Source organism: Engraulis encrasicolus, chromosome 17 (genome assembly GCF_034702125.1).
Source record: "Engraulis encrasicolus isolate BLACKSEA-1 chromosome 17, IST_EnEncr_1.0, whole genome shotgun sequence".
Lineage (NCBI taxonomy): Eukaryota > Metazoa > Chordata > Actinopteri > Clupeiformes > Engraulidae > Engraulis > Engraulis encrasicolus.
This window is the reverse complement of record NC_085873.1, coordinates 28,871,688-28,895,412: the sequence shown is the minus strand read 5'-3', so window position 1 is coordinate 28,895,412 and position 23,725 is coordinate 28,871,688. Positions and strand designations below refer to the sequence as shown.

The following is a 23,725-nucleotide window of genomic DNA, read 5'->3' as shown; positions in this document are numbered from 1 at the left end:
GTTTAGCTGATGTTGTTCTGTACAGCATGTCCTGTTTGTTTTAGTCCAGCTTTTGGTTTATGTCCAAATGGGTGATGACAGGGCAGCCTTAAGTTTGTTTTGCTGTGGTATATGGTATGTAAGTGAATTGCATTTATAAAGAAATGTTCCTGTGGTTGGCAGAATACAGTACCCCCAAAAAATTACATTGAAGGTCTGTACATTCATTGCGTTTTACAATTTCTGCAGTTTGCGTTGAAGTCCTCACAACAAAGTGTTGCTATCGTTAAAATCCTGTCGTTATTGTTAAAATCCTATTGCTGTCCTTTTTCTGCCCTACAGACACTGCCTGTGTGCACTACTGCTGGCTTCCAGCACTGTCTCACCGAGAACCGCGTAGGCCCGGAGGGACCCCAGTGTTTCCTGAGCACCTCCCCAGACAACAGGCTCTCGCCCCGGGGCTCGCCCGGCGGCCACTCCATCTCCAATGGCCCGCTCAGCAAGGTACCAGTGCCTTTTTTTCAGTGACATCAGTGTTTGTTTCTTTATATTGTATTCTGTGTGAAATACTGTGTGCAGGAGAGAGGAATGAGCTGAGTATAAGTTGGTGGTGTAATCTACCGTTAGTGGTGGGGATGGTTTTAAAGTTAGGCTGGACAATATCTTGAAGTTAATCAACCATCTTCATGAGGCAGCCAATGCTAAAACCAAGTCATTAACAGGCAAATGACAATTGTCCCGACTACTTCCATGGACCTTCGGCAGAAAAACTCACTCATACATAGATTTAAGTGATTGTCTCTCTACCCTCAGTTCCAGACGTCTCCCCGAGCCCATTCTTGTGGAAAATCAACTACAAACCCCAACTCCGATGAAGTTGGGACGTTTGGTAAACAGTGAATAAAATCAAAATGCTATCATTTTCAAAACATTCAATCTATTCATTAGATGGAGAATAGTGAAAAGACAACATATTAAGTGTTAAAACCGAGAAAAAATATTGTTTTGGGGGACATATGTACTCATTTCTAATTTGATAAATCCAACACGTCTCAAAAGAGTTGGGACGGGGATCAGTGAAATTTAGTAAACATCCAAATAAGATAAAACAACAAAGAAGAACATTTCAAAATGAATTGTACTGACGGACAATATAGGTGTCCAGGTATAAGATCATCACAGAGAGGCTGAGTCACTCAGAATTAAAGATGCAAAGGGAATAATTACCATAGTTATTACATACATTTTTGAATTCCCTTTGATTGACCACGATTGAGTGTATATAAGACATATTTTTGTTAATAAAATCATTGTATAGGTTCATGACATCATGAAATGTATATTGGCTGTAGTCTCACTCTAGCACTCCAGGAATTAGAGCTATTGAAAATTGACCATATTAAGAATGCTTAATGCATGAAAATGATACAGGGGTGTAACATTCTCCTAAGCACCTGAGCTCACTTGAAATAGACCCAGAAGACATGGGAAACTGTCCTTTGATAACAGAAGTCAGCAGAAGTTGTAGAACTCCATTCTTTTTGACAATAAAGAGCATTGCACATCCTGTGCTACAGTGAAAATGGACCATCCAACTTGTGTTAGTGCTAGCTTCAAAAGTCAGCCTCCATGATGGCATGCGGGTGCAGTAGTGCATTGGTTAAGATGTTCTCACTCATCTGTAGAGTTAAGTACAGTGCTGAATGGTATAAATGGGTTTTAAACAGCATGAAAAGCCACTCATGCATTATATTTTGAAGGGAGATCTTCGATTACTGCCACATAGTAAGGTCAAATTGCATTCTCTACTATGTTTTAACAGTTTGGCTCCATCATAAGGACCAGCAGGTGATAAAATGGTGGGTTTTTGGTCAAGACCTGTCACACTAAGCACTACAGAAAGGAAAACATTGCAAAACATGACAAGGAATACACCCACCATTTAAGCTGGTGAAATCATGTCCAAGATAGGAATTAACACTGTTTTTTATATAAAATCATCTCATCGGTTAATGTATTTAACTGTTAAGTGTTGTCTTTTGTTTTGTTTTTAGTCTTCCTCGACATTTGCTGCCATTTATTGTCCCCGTCCCAACTCTTTTGAGACGTGTTGGATTTATCAAATAAGAAATGAGTACATATGTCGCCCAAAACAATATTTTTTCTCGGTTTTAACACTTAATATGTTGTCTTTTCACTATTCTCCATCTTATGAATAGATTAGATGTTTTGAAAATGATAGCATTTTGATTTTATTCACTGTTTACCAAACGTCCCAACTTCATCGGAGTTGGGGTTTGTACAAGCTTCGTGGTGCCTCTACGATATAGCCTCATTTTTCGTAGTTGGGCAACGCTCGCTTTCATCGAGAGTGGGTGAGAGAGAGCGAGTGAGAGAGAGAGACCACCCGAGCAGCGTGCGTGCATTCCGGGAGGGGATCGCTGTCGTTGTGTCAGCTTCATGCCATGTCTCCCTTCCTCCAACATTATCCCTAACCCTAACCTTAACCCTAACCCTAAACTAAATCACTTGTTTGAAATGTATGATTACCGTCGTTTCCAGTTAGTCTTCAGTCGCGCTTGATTACTGATGTCCGTCCGCATTATTCTTCCCCCCAGAACCAAGCTACCCCAATTGTCAGTTCCCCCTTTCGTCGCCCAACCACGAGAAACGAGGCTATACGTAAAGGCACCACGAGGCTTAAAGTTGATTTTGTCTGTTTTTCTCGTAAAGACTTCACGTATGGCACGAGTTACTGTTGTCTCCCCAGGCACCTGCAAGCCCCAGCCTATGTGTCTTATCAAAGGCATTATCTTAAACATAGAAAACTTAAAGGTGCACATTCTAATATTTCTAGCAGTTTGTTTCCGGAATTCATGCTGCCCATTCACAAATGTTACCTTTTTCATCAATACTGACCACCACCATCAAATTCTAAGTATTTATTATGGCTGGGAAAATTGCTCTTTTCAAATATGAAAAGGTGAATCTTCTCCTTGTCCGCCATTTTGAATTTTGAGAAATAGCCATTTTTAGCGGTCATACTTCTAAATATTATTTTAGTTATTTACTAAATAATAATATTATTATAATATAATAATATCTAATAAATATTCATGAAAAAAAAATCAAATTTGGCAATAGGTAGAACAGTTGCGATGACCAACTGTAGTTGCAATACCTATTTCTGGCCACCATTACATTACACTTAGCTGACGCTTTCATTTATTCAAAGCGACTTACAACTATTGTTTTTCAGGGAATTGTTTACAGTCCCTGGAGTAATGTGGGGTTAGGTGCCTTGCTCAAGGGCACTTCAGCCATGGATGGAGATGTAGGGAGAGGTCAGGGGGGTATTCGAACCGGCAACCTCTAGATTGAAAGACCAATTCTCTAACCACTAGGCCACGGCTGCCCCACCATCCTACACAATGCACCTGTAACATCCAGTTTCCCTTGTCTCTCCCCCCTCCAGTCCCCCACGCCCCCTCAGCAGCCCACCTTCATCCTGCAGCCCAGCACTTTCTCCAGCATCCCCAAGAGCAAGGAGCCCCCTGCCTACGAGGACGCCGTTAAACAGAGCCGCAGCATGCACAACGCTGCCCTCAACCAGGTAGTCTACACACACACACACACACACACACACACACACACACACACACACACGCACACACACATATTTACACACACACACACACATTTACACACACACACACACACGCACACACACACACACACACACACACACACACACACACACACACACACACACACACACACACACACACACACACACACACACACACACACAATGCTGCCCTCAACCAGGTAGTCAACACACACACACACACACACATTTACACACACACACACACACACACACACACACACACACACACACACACACACACACACACACACACACACACACACACACATAAAGCTGCCCTCAATCAGGTAGTCTACACACACACACACACACACACACACACACACACACACACACACACACACACACACACACACACACACACACACACACACACACACACACACACACACACACACACATAAAGCTGCCCTCAATCAGGCAGTCTACACACACACACACACACACACACACACACACACACACACACACACACACACACACACACACACACACACATACACATAATGCTGCCCTCCAGGTAGTCAACACACACACAAAAACCAATCCCCTGTACCTAACTCGCTGACAGTTGCTTTGGATAAAAGCATCAGCTTTTTAATGCCATGTAACCAAAGTAAACCAAAGTAACCAAAAGTAAACCAAAGCAAAGTTCGAGCAGGAAATGAAGCAGGAAGGGCTATCGTGGCAACAACTGGACCGGAGGGTCCAAGACAGGAGAGGATGGAAAACTTTCGTCAATGGCCTATGTTCCTATGGGAATTTAAAGGCCTAACTAACTAACTAACTAACTAACTAGGAGTAAATATTTGAAGGTAGCAGCCTCCGCATAAAAGGCCCTACAGTGATAGCCAATTATTCACAAGTAATTAATTACTTTCTCTTATCAAAATCTACACCTACCCTCACCCTACACCTCTAACCCAGTGTTTCCCAACCAGGGGTACGTGTACCACTAGGGGTACGCGAGCACACTGCAGGGGGTACTTGGAAAATGTTAATTTTAACAAATGTATGGAGCATAGTAACATTGGATTAGAAAAAGTGATGGAAACATGAGTTCGGGGGTACTCATGGCACTACGAAAAGGTTTAGGGGGTACACAAAACCATAAAAGTTGGGAAATACTGCTCTAACCTGTTACCACTCACATGTCACGTACAGATACTGCAACCCCATAACATTTTGCATCTATTACGTGTAACAACAGCACTTTGCATATTTTGCACATACAGTAGTATCGGATTGTATTACAGGACATGTTTATCTCCTTTGACTATGAGGTGGTATGCAAAAACACGCTTCACAATGCTATCTGAAGGGGTGTTGTTCTGTGACCTGGACTCCAAAACCATATGCAACACAGGCCTGGGGAGTATTCAAAGAACCTGGCTAAGTAGACAACCTTGAGGTCGTGATAAATCATCTAATAGAAGAGCCTGGGGTCCAGAATTCATGCTGCCCATTCATCCAAATGTTTCCTTTTTCACAAATACCTATCACCATTACTAAATTCTAAGTATTCATTATGACTGGAAAAATTGTACTTCACATAATGGTGTATCTTCTACATGTTCGCCATTTTGAATTTCCAGAAATAGATATAATATAATAAAAATAATATTAGCTGCAAAACTTACTGTACTTTGGTAATGCTAGAAAACATTTTATTATTTATATATTCATAAAAAGGTGAAATTTGGCAATAGGCAGCAAAGTTTCAATTAGCAGCGTAGTAGCAATACCTACGCTGGCCACCATCCTACACAGTGCACCTTTAACTAAAGGACATAAGTAGGGCTATCTATTAGCAGTTTTACCATTTCCTGTAGGTTAGCCTTGTAAAAATAAAGAAGAATGTCCGCACACTGCTCCCGTGTTGCTTTTTTATTTTTCTCAAGTGAGCGCTTTCGAGCTTTCGCTCTTCATCAGACTTGAATTGAGACTTGATTTTTACAATATTTTGCCCTTTTGTCATGCACCTGCGTCTTGGATGTGCGCACCACTAACCTACTGACTGTAGGTTAACCTTGCCAGATTCATCACTGACCTATGTTCTCGAAATACCACCTTGGTGTATGATTGACAGCGATTGTTGGTCACAAATTCAATTCAATTCAATTATTTTATTAAGAGATAGCCCCTTGAGATGTTCCATTTCTTTTTCGAGGGGGTCCCTATAAACATCAAAAACATACATTACACACAGTCACACATCCACACCAGAGCTCTTCATCACTACAGGCTAAGCAGTCCAACGTCTCTACCCCAATAGATTTATAGGCAAAAATCAACAAATCTACCTCTTCTTCTTCACCCCCCATGTATGAAAGGACGCAGTGTACAAGCAGAGGTCAGTGAGTGGGGACAGTCCATTATCCAAACTCTCATCCTCGACTTTTGCCTGTGGCCTCACGCTCTGCTGACGCCCCTCCTCTGTGGAGAAAGCAAATTCATTTCCTAGGCACAGCAACTTGTGACAGACATGTCCTCACTCATGCAACAACATGCAAATGAGAAAATGACCTTTGAATGGCCCTTTTGCGACATCGTCATGAGGCCACCAGCACAAGGGAGCAGGGCCGCTAACACCTTTGGCTGGACCTGGGACAAAGACATCTGGAAGGGCCCCAAACCTAATATACATACTACAATGTAATGATGATCCATTTCTGGGGCCCCCGTCTTTCTGGGCCCAGGACAAGTGACCCCTTTGCCCCCCTGTTGGCTTCCCTGCAAGGGAGAGTTGGGATAATGGAATTTGCCCAGTGGAGCTCCTCGCCACTGTGTTAAGAGTGTGGTTAGCACCCCCATGAGGACATCTGTCGTAAGGACAACCTGTTACGGAATAAAATGGTGTCAGGTTCAAACTGTGCATTTTACATGTGCTTTGAAATGAGCTCTATCTTACTACTTGTTATTGGTACCAATGTAGATTACAAATATATATATATATTTGCTATTTATTGTTTTAATCTCTTTAAATCTGTTTGAATTTGCTATAGAAGTGAAGTTCCCTTGCCTTGCCTTTCACACATGAAATGGTATTAGATTAAATGTGCGCATTTCAAACTACTTATTGTTGTACTCATCACTTAAGCATGTCACCTTATATAGTGATATCTTCCCAGTCTTTCTGTGCACTAGAAAATGGGTTCACTCTCTAGTTCAAGTGCTTTTATTTAATCTTTTCTTTGAGTAGAAAGAACAGAGGAGTGCACTCAAGGTGATGCGTGTCTCAGAGCAAAACTCTCTCTCTCTCTCTCTCTCTCTCTCTCTCTCTCTCTCTCTCACTTTACTTAGCCCTGCTGTGTTGTTTTTGTTCTGCTGCTTCAGGTTCCCACGGCAACCAGTCAGCAAATGGACGACCTGTTCGACATCCTGATTGAGAGTGGAGGTAAGCGCATCCAGAGGGATACACACAGACACACACACACACACACACACACACACACACACACACACACACACACACACACACACACACACACACACACACCAACGTCATCCTGATCGAGCATGTCGGTAAGAGCACCCAGAGGGACACATACAGGGGAGCATCTCGCAATGACTCTTAAGCCACACACACACACACACACACACACACACACACACACACACACACACACACACACACACACACACACACACACACACACACACACACACCAGACAATAGAGGCTGTCGAGTGGGCTAGCAGGGCATAGGCAGATTTTTAAACCACAAGGACTTAACACTCGAATAACACTGAATAGCCTTAAGTGGCAGGAATGGACATCACTCCCTGAAGTGGCATTTCGGTTTTTCAGACATTTGTGGCATGACAAAAAAAAAGAATCGAACCAGACACAGAGGCTACCCACTCATACAGGCCACCCACTCACCAGTGGCTGAGCCGCCTTAGCTGCTCTGCTCTGAACGGGCATGACTCCTCCACGGCGGCATTTCTCCTCTTCATTCTGTGTGTGCATAATGGGCTACCTCCCCCACTAATTTCCTGTCATATTCTCACTGTTCTATGGTTGTAAAAGATATAGATACTTAAAGAAATATGAAGGCTACATTTCCATAATTTTAGTAGACTTCATTTCAGTCCACCTTTATTTGTTTTATTTGGGCTTGTACCTAATATCGTTGAACATTTTAACTCTTCCTATACAGTTGATGTTGATATTGATATTGAGTATCAACACTCAAAACACAACCACACAGAACACGCTCCAGTCAAAAAAGAAAGATATTTCAGGCTCCCAGCCGCAAGACACCCCAGGGGAACTGGCTCTATACTAGGAGTGTAAATCACAGCCTTCATGACGATACGATACTATATCGATTTCTTAAATCAGGGATTCGATCTTTTTCGATACTTAAGAATTCCCCACGATACGATGCGATTCGGTTCGATTCGATTTTTTCCAATTACTTTTCCACTACTATTGTGTTATGGAGCTAGGGCATTGCACAGGGGCCAGCGATTCGATTCTTTTCGATTCTTAAGAATTCCCCACGATACGATGCGATTCGATTAAATCGCCGGCCGATACTTCCGATACATCGATACATTTCGATTTTATTTACATCCCTGCTCTATACGCAGTTCTCTCTGTCACTCTCAATAAGGACATCTAATGAGTGATGGCCGTAGTACTAATCCAGTGTGACTCTTGCTTAATTTGAAACAGTAGTAGGTCATTGTCTGAATATGATACAGTGTTGATGTATTGAAACGCAGTGCTGCAGTATTAATTTATTGCGATGATTTGATATTGAAACCATACACCGTTAACCTCTTACGTGAGATCCCCCCTGTCTATCTCCCCTCAGACATGATGGTACTTAGCTCTCGTGAGCTTGCTCTTTTACTCTGATACCTTCTGCTCGACTGTCGCTTTCATTCTGTTTTTTTTTCTCTCTCTCTCTCTTCTGACCTACATAGACAGAGGGATGTTACTTTGAAAGGCCTGTTGTCACACTTGCTAGTCAAATATTTTTCTTTTAAAATAATACTTGTCATAGGAAGAAGGGGGAGACACTAAGGGGGTGTTGTGAAACTGGTTCCCACTAATAACTTAATATAATAGCCTTAAAGCTTTGCACCGGATAAATAGTGTTATGTAATGGCAATGCAATATAAAGGGACACTGTCTCCCCGGTCATGCCCTTCAGCTCTCGCGAGCTGTCATTATATAGTAAAGTCCATTTTTAGTCTGAACTCTTAACTATTGTAATGTCAAGTCACACCTTCCTTTTTCCGATCTTCTGTCCAAGTTGGGAGACTCCAACCCTCACACACCCCCATCCACTGCGATCCTGCCCTTCTACCCCCACAAGCTGTCATATAAAGTCCATTTGTAATGTCGGTTTATGTACACAGCAGGCGATTCATCTGCAATCTGAACTATAAACTGTTTGACAGAATACAATAGGCTGTTTGCTGCTGTAATGGAGAGAATAGTAATGGTATAGAGAGAAAACGTAAGTTCATTTTCCTTGTGTGACAATAAAAGCTGACTTGACTTGACTTGACTAATAATAATGATGATTATGTAAAGCGACACCAATGTAATGTACAGTTTAATGGCCATCATAATGTCGAGTGTCACCATCTCTTCCCCGTCTTCTCCACATTTCCGCTCCGCAGAGATCCTGCCCTTCAGTCCCCACGAGCCACCAACGGCAAAGCTCCTGCCCGTCACGGCCAGCGTCACCACCCTGCCCGTCAACACCGCCCTCTCCCGACCACCCGCCCACGTCCAGCTGGCCCCGCCCAACTCTCACACCAACCCCTCCCCCCTCTCCTCCCTGTCGCTCTCCCTCTCCCCCCTCACCACCACTGGCGGTAGCGGCAGCAGCAGCGGCGGCGGCGGCGGAGGAGGAGGACTCACTATGGACCATCAGCTGGCCTCCGCGCTGGCCACCGACAACCAGCTGGAGGCGCTGTTGGACGGGGCGCTGGACGCAGCTGAGCCCCGGCTCTTGGAGGACCTTCACGCGCAGCTCCTCGCCAGCACGGAGAACCACCAGAACCACCACCACCACCACCAGCAGCAGCAACAACACCACCAGCACCATCAGCTGACCCTGCAGACGCTGAACCAACTGAGCCAGCTGCAGTCTCCGCATTCCCCCATGGACATGGACACAACCTCGGACCTGGGCTTCAGCAGCGAGGGGAGTGGGTGTGGTGGCGGCGGTGGTGGTAGTGGTAGTGGTGGGAGTAGTAGTGGGCCTGGAGGGGGGCCAGCCTCCAGCTCCTCGTCCTCCTTTAGCCTGCAGGAGGCCGGGCTGGACAGCATGGAGTGGATGGACCTCACCATGCCGGGGGGCCCCATGGGCTCGCTCAACCCCCTGGGCATGGCCACGGACTTCCTGGACGCACACGACCTGCAGATGCCCTGGGATTGATTGGCTGATTGATTGATTGGCTGATTGATTAGTTGATTGATTGGTTGATTGATTGGTTGATTGACTGATCAGCTGGTTGTTTGATTGTTTGATGGGCGTTTCACCATTTTAGATTGATGGCATGAACATACGGTAACAGCACACATGCTTTGTCGCTCCATATCTTGCTCTTGCTCTCTCTCTCTCTCTCTCTCTCTCTCTCTCTCTTTCTCTCTCTCTCTCTCTTTTATATCCCTCCATTTCTCTTCAGAGGCCCTGGGATTTGAGGAAGGAACTCTCTCTCTCTCTTGCTCACACACACACACTTTCTTTCTTTGTCTCTGCATTTTCTCGAGAAGAGAGATGTAAGATATTGGTTGGCGGCAGCTGGAGGGGTTGCATTATGGTCCTTCGGTTGTAGAAGATGAATTTGTGTGTCTCTGTGGATCTCACAACAGACCATGTTGATAGTCATCTGCAAAACAGTTTTGACCCCTGCCAACCACACACACACACACACACACACACACACACACACACACACACACACACACACACACACACACACACACACACACACACACACACACACGTACATGGAGGGCCCCAAGGGTATCTCAATGCCACCCCTGTATTAGCTCCTTCTATCGGGTTTGTCATCTGACGCATCCCTCACCAAGCCCTACAGGACAGACAGACAGATAATAGATTCTCTCTCTCTCTCTCTGTCTCTCTTGTCTCTCTCTATCTCTCGGTCTCTCTCTCTGTCTCTCTTTTTCTCTCTCTCTCGGTCTCTCTCTCTCTCTGTCTCTCTCTCTCTCTATCCTCTGGGGCCCTCACGGATCACCTTGCAGTCTGACAATGCTTAATAATTCATTCATTCTCAGACAAGCTGATAAGTGGAGTAGAGGACAGGGGGGATGGAGGGATTCTCATTTCGTTTTCTTCTTCTTCTTCTTCTTCTTCTTCTTCTTCTTCTTCTTCTTCTTCTTCTTCTTCTTCTTCTTCTTCTTCTTCTCCTCTTGTGCCTACTCTCCCTAGCTACTCTGCTACCGAGACTGCGTGTGCGTGTGCGTGTGCGTGTGTGTGTGTGTGGTTGAGTGGCTCGTGGCAGGCTGACAAGCCTAGCTTATTTTACTTTCTCTCTTTTCTTTTTTCAAACACACATGATGCCAGAGCTTCATGCCAGACAACGGTCAGCATTTAATGAAGAAGGTCTGTAGACAACCTGCACTGTCTGCTCAAGCAAGCAATGCAAGGTCCTACAGCACGCTTGAGACTTGCCTTCAACGACAAGCCCTGAAGTAAAGCTGGTCTGACGCTGTGCACATACACACACACACGCACGCACGCACGCACGCACAGTCAGACGTGTGAGCTGGATCGGAGAGAATGACCAAATCATAGTGTGTTTGTTGTGTGTGTGTTTAAGTTTTTTTTATCAGAAGAAAAACAGCACAATGTTTAGACAGCGATTTCTGATAAATGTCCCAAACTGCAGTCAAACGACTGGGTAGACATTCATCTTGAATGATGATTGAAGAGATTATGCTGGATTCACACGGCAGACGGAAGACAAAAACCTCACAGAGGTTGTTTACGATGAACAGATTGAGATGAGATAAAGAAAGGGAAACATTATGAAAAAAATGCTTGCCAACTTGTAATGCTGAACTTGAGCACCCGCCCCCCCTTGTGTTGAAGGACTCTGTTGCATTGAAGGACTCTATGGGGGGGGGGGGTGTCGTTTAGACAGATCTGTGCCATAGAGAACAGGTCTTGGTTCTCAGCCAGATAAAGTCTATGATGAGAATGTCTGTTGTGAAGGAGAATGTTCTGGAATTTTTGGGTCTACTGGTCACCTTGCTGCAGCAGTTGAGGGTTTAACTTTGCCTCTTACAAATTCAGAGACAAACAATAAGGGACACAGATCAAAATAGACACAGATAAAAAAAAAAATACAAGAATGGACTGTACGAAATGGACACAGATACAGAAAAAAAAACCTTGATGGACAATAATGGACACAGATATGAATGTTGGCACATACTGTTGGAAAAAACCCGGTGTCTTTACAAAGACACAAGCTCACACATTATCGTCTGCTGACAGTTCATACACACATCACAGTTGTCCTCTGGAGTCAAGCTGGCTTTGGTGTCATCTTTTCCATTTTTTAATTGTTTCATTTCAATGGAGGTTTTCTTTTTGTCATTTCTTCTCTGTTTGAGTTTTGTATCTCATGTCTCATGTTAATGGACTTGTTTCAGAAGGTCACTAGTTTCTGCTTAGCCGATCTGCGTTGCTGTGGTGTGTAAGAGCGAGCGGGTGCTGCACTGAATGCCAGGCATATCATGTGACTCTGCATACCTCAACCACTAAAACCTTCACTCAGCTGGCAAGAGCACGCAGGACATGAACCATCTATCCTTCTCCTCACCTATGTCCTCCTTCTATTTTTTTTAACTTTTGTTTGTATATTTGTTTTATTTTATATATTTTTGTGATTTTGTAGTTCAACTGACTCAGCAGAGAAGGACTTTTCTCAGCTACTGTAGGACAATGGCACTTGGGAGGATTGTACAAACACAGGCAGGCGTCTTGGAGGAGGTGTTTCACTTCTGTTCCGTGTGTGCGTGTGCGTGTGCGTGTGCGTGCGTGCGTGCGTGTGTTTGTCTACATTGTTTGGACCAATAAGGGTGTCTTGAGGATAGCCATATGTGTTGCGTGCAAGCCTCCCGATAATGAAAAGGCAATTGATGAGCTGTTGAGGTATTTATAGCACCAATAACAACACGACTGCCCAAGATCAATCTTTTCTTTTTATTTGGTCATTTCACAGTCAATCAAAGTAATCAAGCCAAAAGTGAGAGACAATCTATTTACTCTAGTCTCCATCCAAGATCCATCAAGCTGAATGGTAGACGCATGTTTTATTTTGGTTGAATTGGTGTTTTTTTTCTCAAATATGGCTTGTGACTTTCCAGATTTGGAAAGGAAAATGTCTAGGTTCTTTCTTTCTTTCTTTCTTTCTTTCTTTCTTTCTTTCTTTCTTTCTTTCTTTCACCGGCCACATCTAATGTGAGGACAGACAAACTGCTGGCAAACAGTGGCAGCTCCTTCCTGTTGATTTTGTCCGTCCGTCTACCTGTGTCCATCTGTCTGTCTCTCTGTCTTTCTGTGAGCCTGTCTGTCTGTCTGTCTGTCTGCAGCCATGCTCACTTCTTTCCTGGAAGACATAGAGTTTTCCCCTACAACTGCAGTCACATTCATATTACTTTTTTTTAAAAAAATCTGGGTATTGCTGCGTGGATGCTTTTTTTTAATCATTAATGTTGGCTTGTATTATTTGTGTGAGTGCGTCTGGCTGTCTCTTTGCGTCAGTGCGGCTAATTACTATTGCCCAAACCTTTCCCAGCTCCATTCCTGATGCGCGTTCATCATCATACAATGCTATTTTTAGATTTCGAGTAATACTAGATGATGATGTGCTAATCGACTGGAAGGAATGTGCAAGTAAGCCCTTTCCTAAATGTCAACATCCATCTAATGTGGAACTTAAAGCTCTCCCAGCAGCCTCTTTAAGACAAGCATCCAAAATGGCACGCCAGGGGTGCATTTCTGGAAAGCGTAGTTGCTAACTTTGTTAACTACTTTGTTGGTTGCAATGCCATTTCCCATTGGCAACTACCGAAGTTGCTAACTGCTAACAACTACGCTTTCCAGAAATGCACTCCAGATTTGCACGACTGACTGTCATGCTGCCCCCAAAGAAACAAGTGATAATATATAATTCTGGACGCAAAACCTTTTCACCCAGTTCTGAGTGAATTAAGTCACTTTCTTGACCATATCATTATCCACACTTCCATACAGGCCCATTGCAAGACAATTGGGGTGCATTTAATTCATATCGTAGTAGGCCCTGTCAAATAAGAAAAAAAAATCATTATGCTCTTTTCAGCACCTCTTGTCATTGTTGGTTTTTCAACTCCAACCTCAAACCCTTTGTTCACACGGGAACCAACCACCGCCGGATCCCATTGACTTTGCTTGTGGAGGGCACAAAATGGCTTTTGAAACTGGCAGTTGCATTCCACAACATTTTCAGACTTTAAAGTTGTCAGTCCTACTGTCATCTGTCAGCGGACGGTGCCTGTGTGGACAAAGGGTACAGTAAGCCTTCCAAAGGCTTCTCAGCCCCTGTGACAAGTAAATAACTATACACTTGTGTAGAATACTTAATAAGTAAAGGTCATACTTTTGACCTCTGACCTTCATATCAGCTCTGTATTCATTAGTTCAAGAATATGTCATAACGGTCTATAGCTAATTGTGAGCTATACCATAAATGTGAAAAGCATGCAGCCACTGTAGCCCACCAATGATTCCTCTCCCAACCCCAAGCAACTGCACAATAATCACAGAATATTTTCCATTTGGAAGGAATACATGAGATACAGTCACAGAAGGGCTATCCTCCTTATTACCCTGCCCATTTGGATGTTTTTCATGCTCCCACAGAATTTCCGGTCTGCTAGTTCTTCTGGTTAGGCTGCCCATAGCCCTTCTGAATGATTTAGCACTAGCCACCGCTAACAAAATATTAATGTCGCTGCCCTTGTACTCATGGATTATAAACTGAATATTTTCACCGACTCAATCGCTACAAGGCCTCAGAAGTATTGTCTTGTAGACTATAAGCACTTTTTGCTGCAACAATCATGAAAAAGACAAGCACCTTTTGTATTGATTATGTGTCTTGTCCAAATCTAGTCCAGTCAAAGTCTTTGTCCGTGTTTGTTTGACTTGACGTGTGTCGGTTTGCATGTTTATGTGTGAGGGTGCGTACATTGTGAGATTGTAACCTTTTTTCTGCTAAAGCTTGCTCCAGTCACGTTTTTTTGTTGTTGTGGAGGCCGTTGATGTGCTCCGTTATTGTCAGAAGGTTCTACAATGTTAACCCCTTGAATCGATCAAGTCACACTCTTGCAAAAAAAGAAGCTGGCTCTCAAGTTGTTGTTATGCCAAATAAGAGATTGTTACACGTCAAAGAGCTGCTAGATCATATCCAGATGTAAAGACCCACTCACTGAAGGGGGCGCTGTGGCGCAGCGCGCTAAGCCCCCCACATTTGGGCTTGCATGCCCATGGGGACCCCGGTTCGAGTCCGGACGGGGTCATTTCCCAGCCCTACCCCATATCTCTCTCCTGATCATTTCCTGTCTTCTCTCACACTGTCCTGTCATAATAAAGGCCCAAAAAGTCCCCAAAAAAACATACTTTAAAGACCCACTCACTGGGTTTGAGATCATCAAAACAGATCCAATCGAGAGGCCTTCCCACATGTACTGTGTTCGGGCCAACCAGAGCGGTGCGGGTGCTCTTGCCCGCACAAGTTAGGTTCGGCACTAAAGTGCTTACCTGTGAACCATCCGCGTTAATACTCGGGTCTGAACTACCTGTGACTGTATGTTACCAGGATGAACCTGCTGACGTCCATGTCGACTCCAGGGTTCACAGAGAAAAAACAAGTATTTTTCTGTTTACATTTCGAACCAACTTTCCAGTTCACAAATGCTAAGATCTGTGTTGTGAACACGCCAGCCAGTTCGCAATTAGGTGCTGGAACGGGCACCAGCACAGTTCTCAGTCGGCCTGAACGCTCCAATGATGAAACATGCTTAAAGCCTAGCATGTTGTATAAGGTCTACTGAAGGGTCTGCCTATATACAGAATAGCACATGTTATCATACTGTAGCTACTTGAGTCAAAAATGTGTTGGGGTGTAGCCAACCATTTGAAAACGAGGGAGTTGTAATGGTGTCATTTTGTTTCTTTTCTTTGTCAGAACGTCCCTTGCGAGTGTTTGAGTTGTAGAAAAAGAACAAGCCATAGTTGCCAAAGAAACAGTGGAAAACATTCTAGGATGGTCAATGATAACTTTTTTTTAAAAATAGTGAAAGAAGTTTTAAAAAACAAAACTATATAGTCAATGATTTTATGGTGTCGGTTTTATGGTAATGGATATAATTTCCATTTTTTAGAGCGTTAGATTACAGCAAATGGTTTCCTTTATTGATTTTGGCTACAAGCAGAAGTTAACACACTTAAGGAAGATGCACCATCAAGTGAACATGAATCGCCTCAATGAGGCTATGAGCAAAGCAATAAGTCCTTACAACACCATAGACATACGTAGATAAATATGTCATATATTTCATGTGTCACACATATTAAATATATATGTCTAGTGTTTTCTACTCCCCTCATATCTTCTGCCTTGGGGTGCATTTCTCGAAACCAAAGTTGCTTACTACATTAGCTACTTTCTTGTTTTCAATGCATTTTCCCATTGGCAACTACCCAAGTTGCTAACATGCTAACAACTTCTCTTTCGAGAAATGCACCCCAGGTGTCCATCATGGCTACCCATCATGCCGTTCGCCTTTTGCTTTGCTTTGCTTTGCTTTGCCTCCTATCAGAGTCACGCAAACAAATAACTTGATACTTGTTGTCTTTTTGTTTTTGTTCTGTCAAACAACAAGAGGGGGGGGGCTCCCTTTTTGTCTTAGTTCTTTAGACTCTTTTCAACCTGTCACCTGGACCACTCAAATGTAACATCCTTACTCCCCCACCCCATCCCTGCTCTCCCCTTCCCGAAATTCCACACCCCAATCATCCCCCCATTTGTATGTTTTTATTGAGAATACTATGTTTTTGTTGAATTTTTTAATGATTGTTGTTGTTGTTGTTGTCGTCATCTATTATTATTATTATTATTATTATTATTGGCCATCGCTGTCCTGCTTTGGGTCCTAGACTATCCTCCTGTAGTTGGCCTGTGATGCTGTTTGTTTTCTGGCAGCAGAGGTGGAGAAAGGGAGCAAGGAAAAAGCAGGGATGAGAGGAGAGAGAGATGATTGGAAGAAATAGATAGAGAAAGAGAGCTGGCCAAGAGCCAAGCTCTTCCAGATTCCTCCCCATTTAGATAGGCTGGATCATCCATAATGCCATACGTTTTGCACATTGTGTACATATTTAAATTTTTGGATGTATTGTAATGCATATTTTTATACATGTCTCTACGCATCCATGGGCTCTTTTCTGTGTAAATAGTTCAAAGGAAAGAAAAGAAGATTAAAAAAAATGTTAAAATGAAACAAACAAGATAAACCTTACACAGTCTATGTATGCTGTCTATGTGTCAATAAAATAAGATGTACTGTGACGTTCATGTGCAATGCAGTCTTTAAAAAAAAAAAAATCCATCGGAATTTGATAAATGTGTGATTAGTTTGAATAAAACGATTCTTTAATTATCTACAGAGAAGTCATGAAACACGGTAAATACAGTACTACCTACCAATCCATTGCATGTGAAGTGGTCTAACCACCTAAAAATATATACAACACCTTTAAACCCTGTTCACGTTGTATGTAAATAAGCCATTCATTCAAAAACAACACATTATTTTTCTTATAACCACAAAAGGCCTCACAATAGACTACTGGCTGACTGAGCTGGACTTTTTCTTTTCCATGTTGACGCAAGCAGTCTATTTGCCTAGTCTATTTTGTCCATTTGCCTATTTTACCACCGCTAGCTCGTAATGTATGCTAATGTCGGTAATTCCGGTGGCTGGGTAGCCAAATGACTCTCGGCTTGTTGAAACTCCGACATCATCTATCTTGTCTGTGTCAATGACAATGCACCAGGAAGTCATGTCGGTCACGTCCACACAGGAAAGCTAACAGGGAGGGACAAAGAGGTCCGTTGTCCTGGGCCCAGGGAGAGAATTGGGTCCCATTACACGTCAGAAGGGGGGGGGGGGGCTTTCAGATGACTTTGTCTCGAGTCTGGCCAAAGTTGTCCGCGGCCCTGTGTCCACATGTACACTGTGTAGTTGGATGACATCGTTGTTTTCTCTTCATGCTGCTGGTTACTGATTGTTTGTTTTCCTCAAACAAGCCAGTTGCAAAGTCGATTTCCTCTTTTGTCAGTGAGATGGTTGAATGTGAGCTCTGTTGGTTTTAATTTTGTACATATAAATATGTCATTCATCATATTCAATCCAACGTGTCAGTCTTGAGTCTCAGTCTCAAACTGAAAGAACGAGAATGTGACTTATCACTTCAGTCCTTAAGACCAACTTAGTGGCTTCAGCTGTCCCCAGATCAGTTGTGGCAAAAACACAAGGCAATACTGTTAGGCCCGAGTTTCATTCTGGTCGAGATCATTTCTTCCTCCTTCCCCTCATCCTCTCGGTCCAATAAAGGTATGAAAGGTTAAAAAAAAACTTTTTTTAAAAAAGAAAAGAAATGCTACTCTCTTCTTTTTCTGTCGTCTCATTTGATGATAGGTCTGGACTCTTCTCAAAATCTGGGCACGTTTTGGAGCTTGCCCTTACATCTGGGGCAGTAGTGAGACACGTCCTTGAAGTAGTTACACATAAATGGGATGAGGCAACATCCAAGCACACACCTACAAAATCAATCATTCAATCAGTCAAGGGTTTATACAGTATGGTAGCACATACTCAGTCATTATTCAGTGCACGGAAGTTTTGAATAAATAAACAAATTCATTTTTTTTTTTTAAATCATTGCCTTATGATTCCTTACATTTTAAGTAGGAAGGAGGTGTATAAGCTGTGCCTATAACACATGTACAGAGGAACTAAAAAAACATCAGAATCTGTGACCACAATACAGGGAAACTGTTGATTCCTCAAAGAATGATTATCGTCATGAAAGTCACAATTGACGTGGGGTGAACTACCCTGGGCCGCCCGTACCGCCTGTAATACTGCATTGAATTTGGCACTCAATACCGTCAACTTCCCTAATCTAAGCTGCTCTTTTGCCCAAAAACTTGGGCGCCAATAGAAATATGCCATCACTCATCACTCATGTGATGGTAGGCCTACTTTTCCCTAGCCTGGTCCTGACCATCCCGTAATACTACCATTTCATTGTAGTGGAGCCAATCCTTTGGCGAAATACGTAGGGTGGCGCGTGAGGCTAACTTCTCCCCCTCTCAATCACAGACTTGAGGAAGACCACACTGGCCGAAAAGAAATCTTTTTGTGTAATATAAATTCAGCATTGGACAAGGGTATGCGGTACTGTATCTTCCCTCTGAAGAACACAGGTATGAAACCGCTGAGCTAAAGATTTAGATCGATAGCTCAGTGCCATCTTTGTCAGGCCAAACTCTCTCTATGGACAAAGGTGGAAAACAAAACAAAAATAAAAATAAATCAATGACTGAATGAAGAGAAGAAAAAGGGGGATGAAGGGGATTTAAAAAGCCCACGCCACGTACGTACCCAACAGCTGAGAATATGCCACACATTAACCAGGTGGTGTCGGTCACTCTGTGCTTGATGGCCGTCTTGACGACCCGGGAACAGGTGTCGCACTTGACCCAATCAGCCTCCAGACGAAGTTTGTCTGGGGGCGTTGCATCTACAAAAGAAAAAAAAGACTGCAGTAAGGTATAGCTTTTGTCAGCTATGGGCTTGTACTTGAATATCAGTCTCAGGTCTGTCTCATAGAATCTGTCGCATTAAGAAAATAATAACGGCAGCTCTTCATTAATCTGTTACCTAAGAAATGTACTCTTGGAAATGTACAATAGCAATAGTTGAGGTTTTTTCAGCAAACAGTGGATGGAATCGTCGGCTATCACATTTAAAAGCTACACACCTTGTAGGACTGTTAATCATTATTTAAAGAAGCACGAAGTAGTTTCTGTCATTGGTCACCCTACAGATTGTACGTCTATTGTCATTCATTCAAACAACAGGGACACCCGTCCCCCTTTACCCCCAAACTTTCTTGATGCAGTCTTGCTTACTAGTTATTAAGAGTCATTCTGTCGTCTGTCCAGCATCATTCGTGTGAGCTGCATAATCCCATTCACAATGGTATGCAAATAATTGCAAATAGCTGCCTTCCTTTGCTACAATGCACAATGACTGTTGACCTGTTTTGCTAATGAACTTAAGTCTTGCCATAAACTACACATACTGTATACAGGTCATGTTTAGAAGTTAAGTTGCCCATTTACTGTAAGTAGCTTGTTGCTTCTTTAATGTAAACTGATGTCAATGTTCTGTGCATTACATTTTTGGCGTAGTTCATGTGGGCCTAAAATTTTATTTTAACAGCACTATCCATCCTATTACCCCACCCACTTACCTCACCCATTTCAACATTTTTTTGTACTTTCTCAGAATTGTCTTAGTTATCAGCGAGGTACAAAAACAATTGCTGATTCCCTCTGTTGTCATCAAGATACGAACTTTAGTAATGTTTGTAATGAATAATGTTTTGGTGGGCTTGAAATGTTTGCTTTGTAATATCCTGGATACCTGTGGTGCATTTCTCGGAACCATAATTGCTAGCTACGTTAGCTCCTTTGTTGTTTGCAATGCCATTTTCCATTGGCAACTGCCCAAGTTGCTACCTGGTTAGCAACTACGTTTTCGAGAAACGTTCCCCTGGTTTCCGTTCCTGGAGTCCGCGCAGAGAGAAATAAATCACCCCTGGTGATCGCAATAAAAAAAACTCTTTCAAGGTTATAGGCCAACTTCATGTGCACCCAAACCCCCAATAAAAAAGGCGGGTTTCCATGTATTTTAGCGAAATGCAGTCACTGAATGAAAGAAAGCAACTTTGAGGAGGTGGAAAAAACCCAACGGCACCCTTTGAACTCTGTAGATCAGGTATGGGGAACCTACTATGTCTTGAGACCGTCTTGTCCGGCCCCTGATACAATTGTTATGCAGTGCCACATGAAATATAACAGGTTTTGTTAAGAAATCTTAGAAATTACATTTACAATACAATTACGTTATATTTTCAGGGGACCATGTGAAGGTGGGGTCTGTTGTAAAGGTGGTTACCTTCATTATAGGCCTAAAGTGCAGGGGGGAATCCCTGGGTTGTGTTCAAAGTACGGCCCTTGGAGGACTTAAACGTATAAAATTTGAAGTGGCTCTTGAATGAAAACGGCTCCCCACCCCTGCTGTAGATTAAAGATCCACCAGGCTATCTTCAAGGAGATGCAAGGGAAATTGTCTGATTTTTGAGAGGTCTGAACATAACATACAGAAAACTGAAAAAACATACAGTCCCCGAACAGCGGATGTCCATGTTTTAGCCTGATTATCATCAACGTTCAAATCTCTTCGAGACTTGGTCTGACCAAGAGCATAACAGTTAACATTTCCCATACTACATGATTGACCCGCATCCCTTGGTTTGCTCCTGGTTGTTTGCTTACCGGCAAAGTGGGAGGAGTTCCCCATTTTCGGGAACTCAGAAAGTACTTGCATTGCTCTTGACCTGGCTAGTTGCAATGCTGAAAGTGTTGCCTCACTAGGAGGTCCTACCCTGGCTATCCATATTTACCTTCTTCTGATGGGGCATTTGGGTCGACCAGGTCCTCGGGGTCCTCTGGGGCCTCTGATGCAATGAGGTCTGACTCTGAAGATTACATAACATTACATCACACCGAGTTGACACTTTTATCCAAACCAACTTACAGTTAGCAGGGTATACTCATGAACTGTGTGACATTTTCCATGTGCGTTACGCCTATTTGTGGGGGAAAACAGCCAATGCAAGTCAATTGGTGGTATTTGGGGAATAATAAATGAAAGATGAGGACCTGTAGGCCAGCGTTGTTCACGCATAACATGCCGAAAACGTGTTGTGTTGTCGGCTGTTCAAATAATACAACCAAATAGCCGTGGCTGAAGCATGGAATGTGTTCATTTAGGCTAGCCGATAGCATGTAAGTTAATATCCCCCATAAAGGGGCGTGACGCACATTTAAGAGCAAAGTACCCGGATGGCCATTCATGAGTATTGGTTACAGTCCCTGGAGCAGTGTGGGGTTAGCCTGGGTGAAAGCGACTGTTAACTCCGTCAAACAATCTGGCAAAAGGCAAAAGCCAAAAAGAATTCATCTCTGTGGAGGGTGGGAGATGGTCTGATCTTACTCTGCCATTTAAATGCATTGGAGTTCCGAATTAAAATTAAAACCCATATTGTGCTTTGTTAACATCACTGTTACGATATAGTGTCACAAAAGCATACAAATAACAAAACAAAAGTGTGAATATAGCTACTTTAACCAATCAGTAACAGACTTTGCTGGTGAGTTCTGCGTCACCACTCTCAAATGTTTGCTGATTGGCTAAACACTAAGAGAACCGAGCTCGAGGCTTTTGCCAGACGATGTGCGAAGCCAAAATCTTTGGGTGTAGTACAGGATGGCATTGCCAGGCTAGTGTGGGGTAAGGTGCCTTGCTCCAACTGTATCGCACACTATATCACGTGGCCACGAATCGCCGATCTATAATCTATAATCTATAACGTTCGTCATGCTGTCACGATAAAGCCCCGTTTTTCGTGGTGGGGCCACACTTCCGCGGCCAATGCATTTGAATGGGCTGTCCGACTCGTGGTTGATTTACGATTGAGGGACCAATTCTGACAGAAAATTGATTAGGGAAAGACTATTAGTGAAGGGATACATTAGCATGTAGGCCTATGCCCCATCACACTGTGAAGTAAAACAAATTAAGTTGGACAGTGTGTTTTCCAATGCAATGTTCGCTTCTCTACACCGTACCTACACTCCGCTTCTTCCTCATCACTGGCTTGACAGGTCCATCAATCGTAAATCAACCTTGAGTCGGACAGGCCAACCACGAAAAACGGGGCTTTATCGTGACGGCACCACTGCCGTTATAGATCAATTCAATTTTGTGGAAACATGACGCATCTCCTGCGACCGGGCTCCAAAGTAGGGAGAGGTAAGGGTGGGATTTGAACCTGTAACCCAGATCGGAAGCCCATCTAACAATTAGGCCACAGCTGCCCCCCATTGCTCCTGTTCAACGCCTTACAGTATATAAGATTATTCAAGATAACAGCAACACTTTTTTATTAATCAGGTAGCCAGAAACATACAGCAGATGTATAATACGTCCTTTGTTTACCATTTTCTGGAGGTCTATCTTGAGGGCTTGAGGGGATGTCTTCTTCAGAAGGCATGTCATAGTCTGGAGGGGCGTATTCTATGTCGTAGTCTGGCTCTGCAAACAGATTGTTCACTGTTAGTTGCTCAGTGAAGCTAATTTGGGATTCTGTTGAAAACCAATTATGATCTAATTGATCTGCTATTGAAAGATGTATAAAGTTCCCCTACCTGGGAAAATCTTTTCTCCAAACAACAGAACTACATCTGAGGAAGAGAGGACTAATCAGTTTCAGAGGACAACTATACAATCTTTGATATTGGTTTGTACACTGTAAGAAATGGGGTATAAAAATGTATATTAATCAGATTGAGTATTTCCAACATTGCAGTGAGCAAAATTACTCTGACAGTGAAGACAAAAGTCAGGTTAAATTTCTGTAGGTGGCCATAGATAGATTCTATTTACTCTCAATGAGGTGGCCAGAGTAATATCAATGCTACAGCTCTATTTGCACAATATTGAGTAGAATTAAAAATGTTACACTCGAGTGGCACCAAATGTCACCTGAAACAGAATTAATTTTAACTCTTTTTTTAAACAGATTTTTAAACAGAGTTCATTTCAACTTTAACCTGTTAAGACAAGGCATTACCAGAATGGCAATGACCAATTCGTAGTGCTTTACTAAAG

At 43.0% G+C, this 23,725-nt stretch overlaps 2 protein-coding genes across 3 annotated transcripts in view; one reads left to right on the top strand and one right to left on the bottom strand.

Annotated features, from left to right (window-relative positions):
• mrtfba (myocardin related transcription factor Ba) overlaps positions 1 to 15,307 on the top strand; it is a 111,458-nt gene extending 96,151 nt beyond the window's left edge. Inside the window, exons 6-9 of one of the 2 annotated variants that reach the window (XM_063220575.1) lie at positions 322 to 483; positions 3,455 to 3,592; positions 6,986 to 7,046; positions 9,292 to 15,307. In XM_063220575.1, the coding sequence (XP_063076645.1) occupies positions 322 to 483; positions 3,455 to 3,592; positions 6,986 to 7,046; positions 9,292 to 10,055 (1,125 nt within the window). In that variant the 3' untranslated portion in view covers positions 10,056 to 15,307. The remainder of the gene's footprint in view (positions 1 to 321; positions 484 to 3,454; positions 3,593 to 6,985; positions 7,047 to 9,291) is intronic. The other variant, XM_063220576.1, reaches the window with a different exon arrangement.
• An 18-nt stretch (positions 15,308 to 15,325) lies between these two features.
• On the bottom strand, positions 15,326 to 23,457 carry LOC134466718 (lipopolysaccharide-induced tumor necrosis factor-alpha factor homolog). Its single transcript, XM_063220579.1, has 4 exons — positions 23,054 to 23,457; positions 21,456 to 21,530; positions 19,367 to 19,505; positions 15,326 to 18,519 (listed from the first exon to the last, which is right to left on the bottom strand). The coding sequence occupies exons 1-4, from the start codon at positions 23,106 to 23,108 to the stop codon at positions 18,411 to 18,413; spliced, it is 378 nt and encodes a 125-aa protein (XP_063076649.1). The 5' UTR covers positions 23,109 to 23,457; the 3' UTR covers positions 15,326 to 18,410.
• Between the last annotated feature and the right edge of the window lie 268 nt (positions 23,458 to 23,725).

Excerpts from the sequence above, each read along its gene's own strand:
- LOC134466718 (XM_063220579.1), bottom strand. The coding sequence starts at position 23,108 with ATGCCTTCTGAAGAAGACATCCCCTCAAGCCCTCAAGATAGACCTCCA. Across the intron at positions 19,506-21,455 it reads AAATGCCCCATCAGAAGAAG|ATGCAACGCCCCCAGACAAA; the intron begins GTAAATATGGAT and ends TTTCTTTTGTAG. Across the intron at positions 18,520-19,366 it reads GGCATATTCTCAGCTGTTGG|GTGTGTGCTTGGATGTTGCC; the intron begins GTACGTACGTGG and ends TTGATTTTGTAG.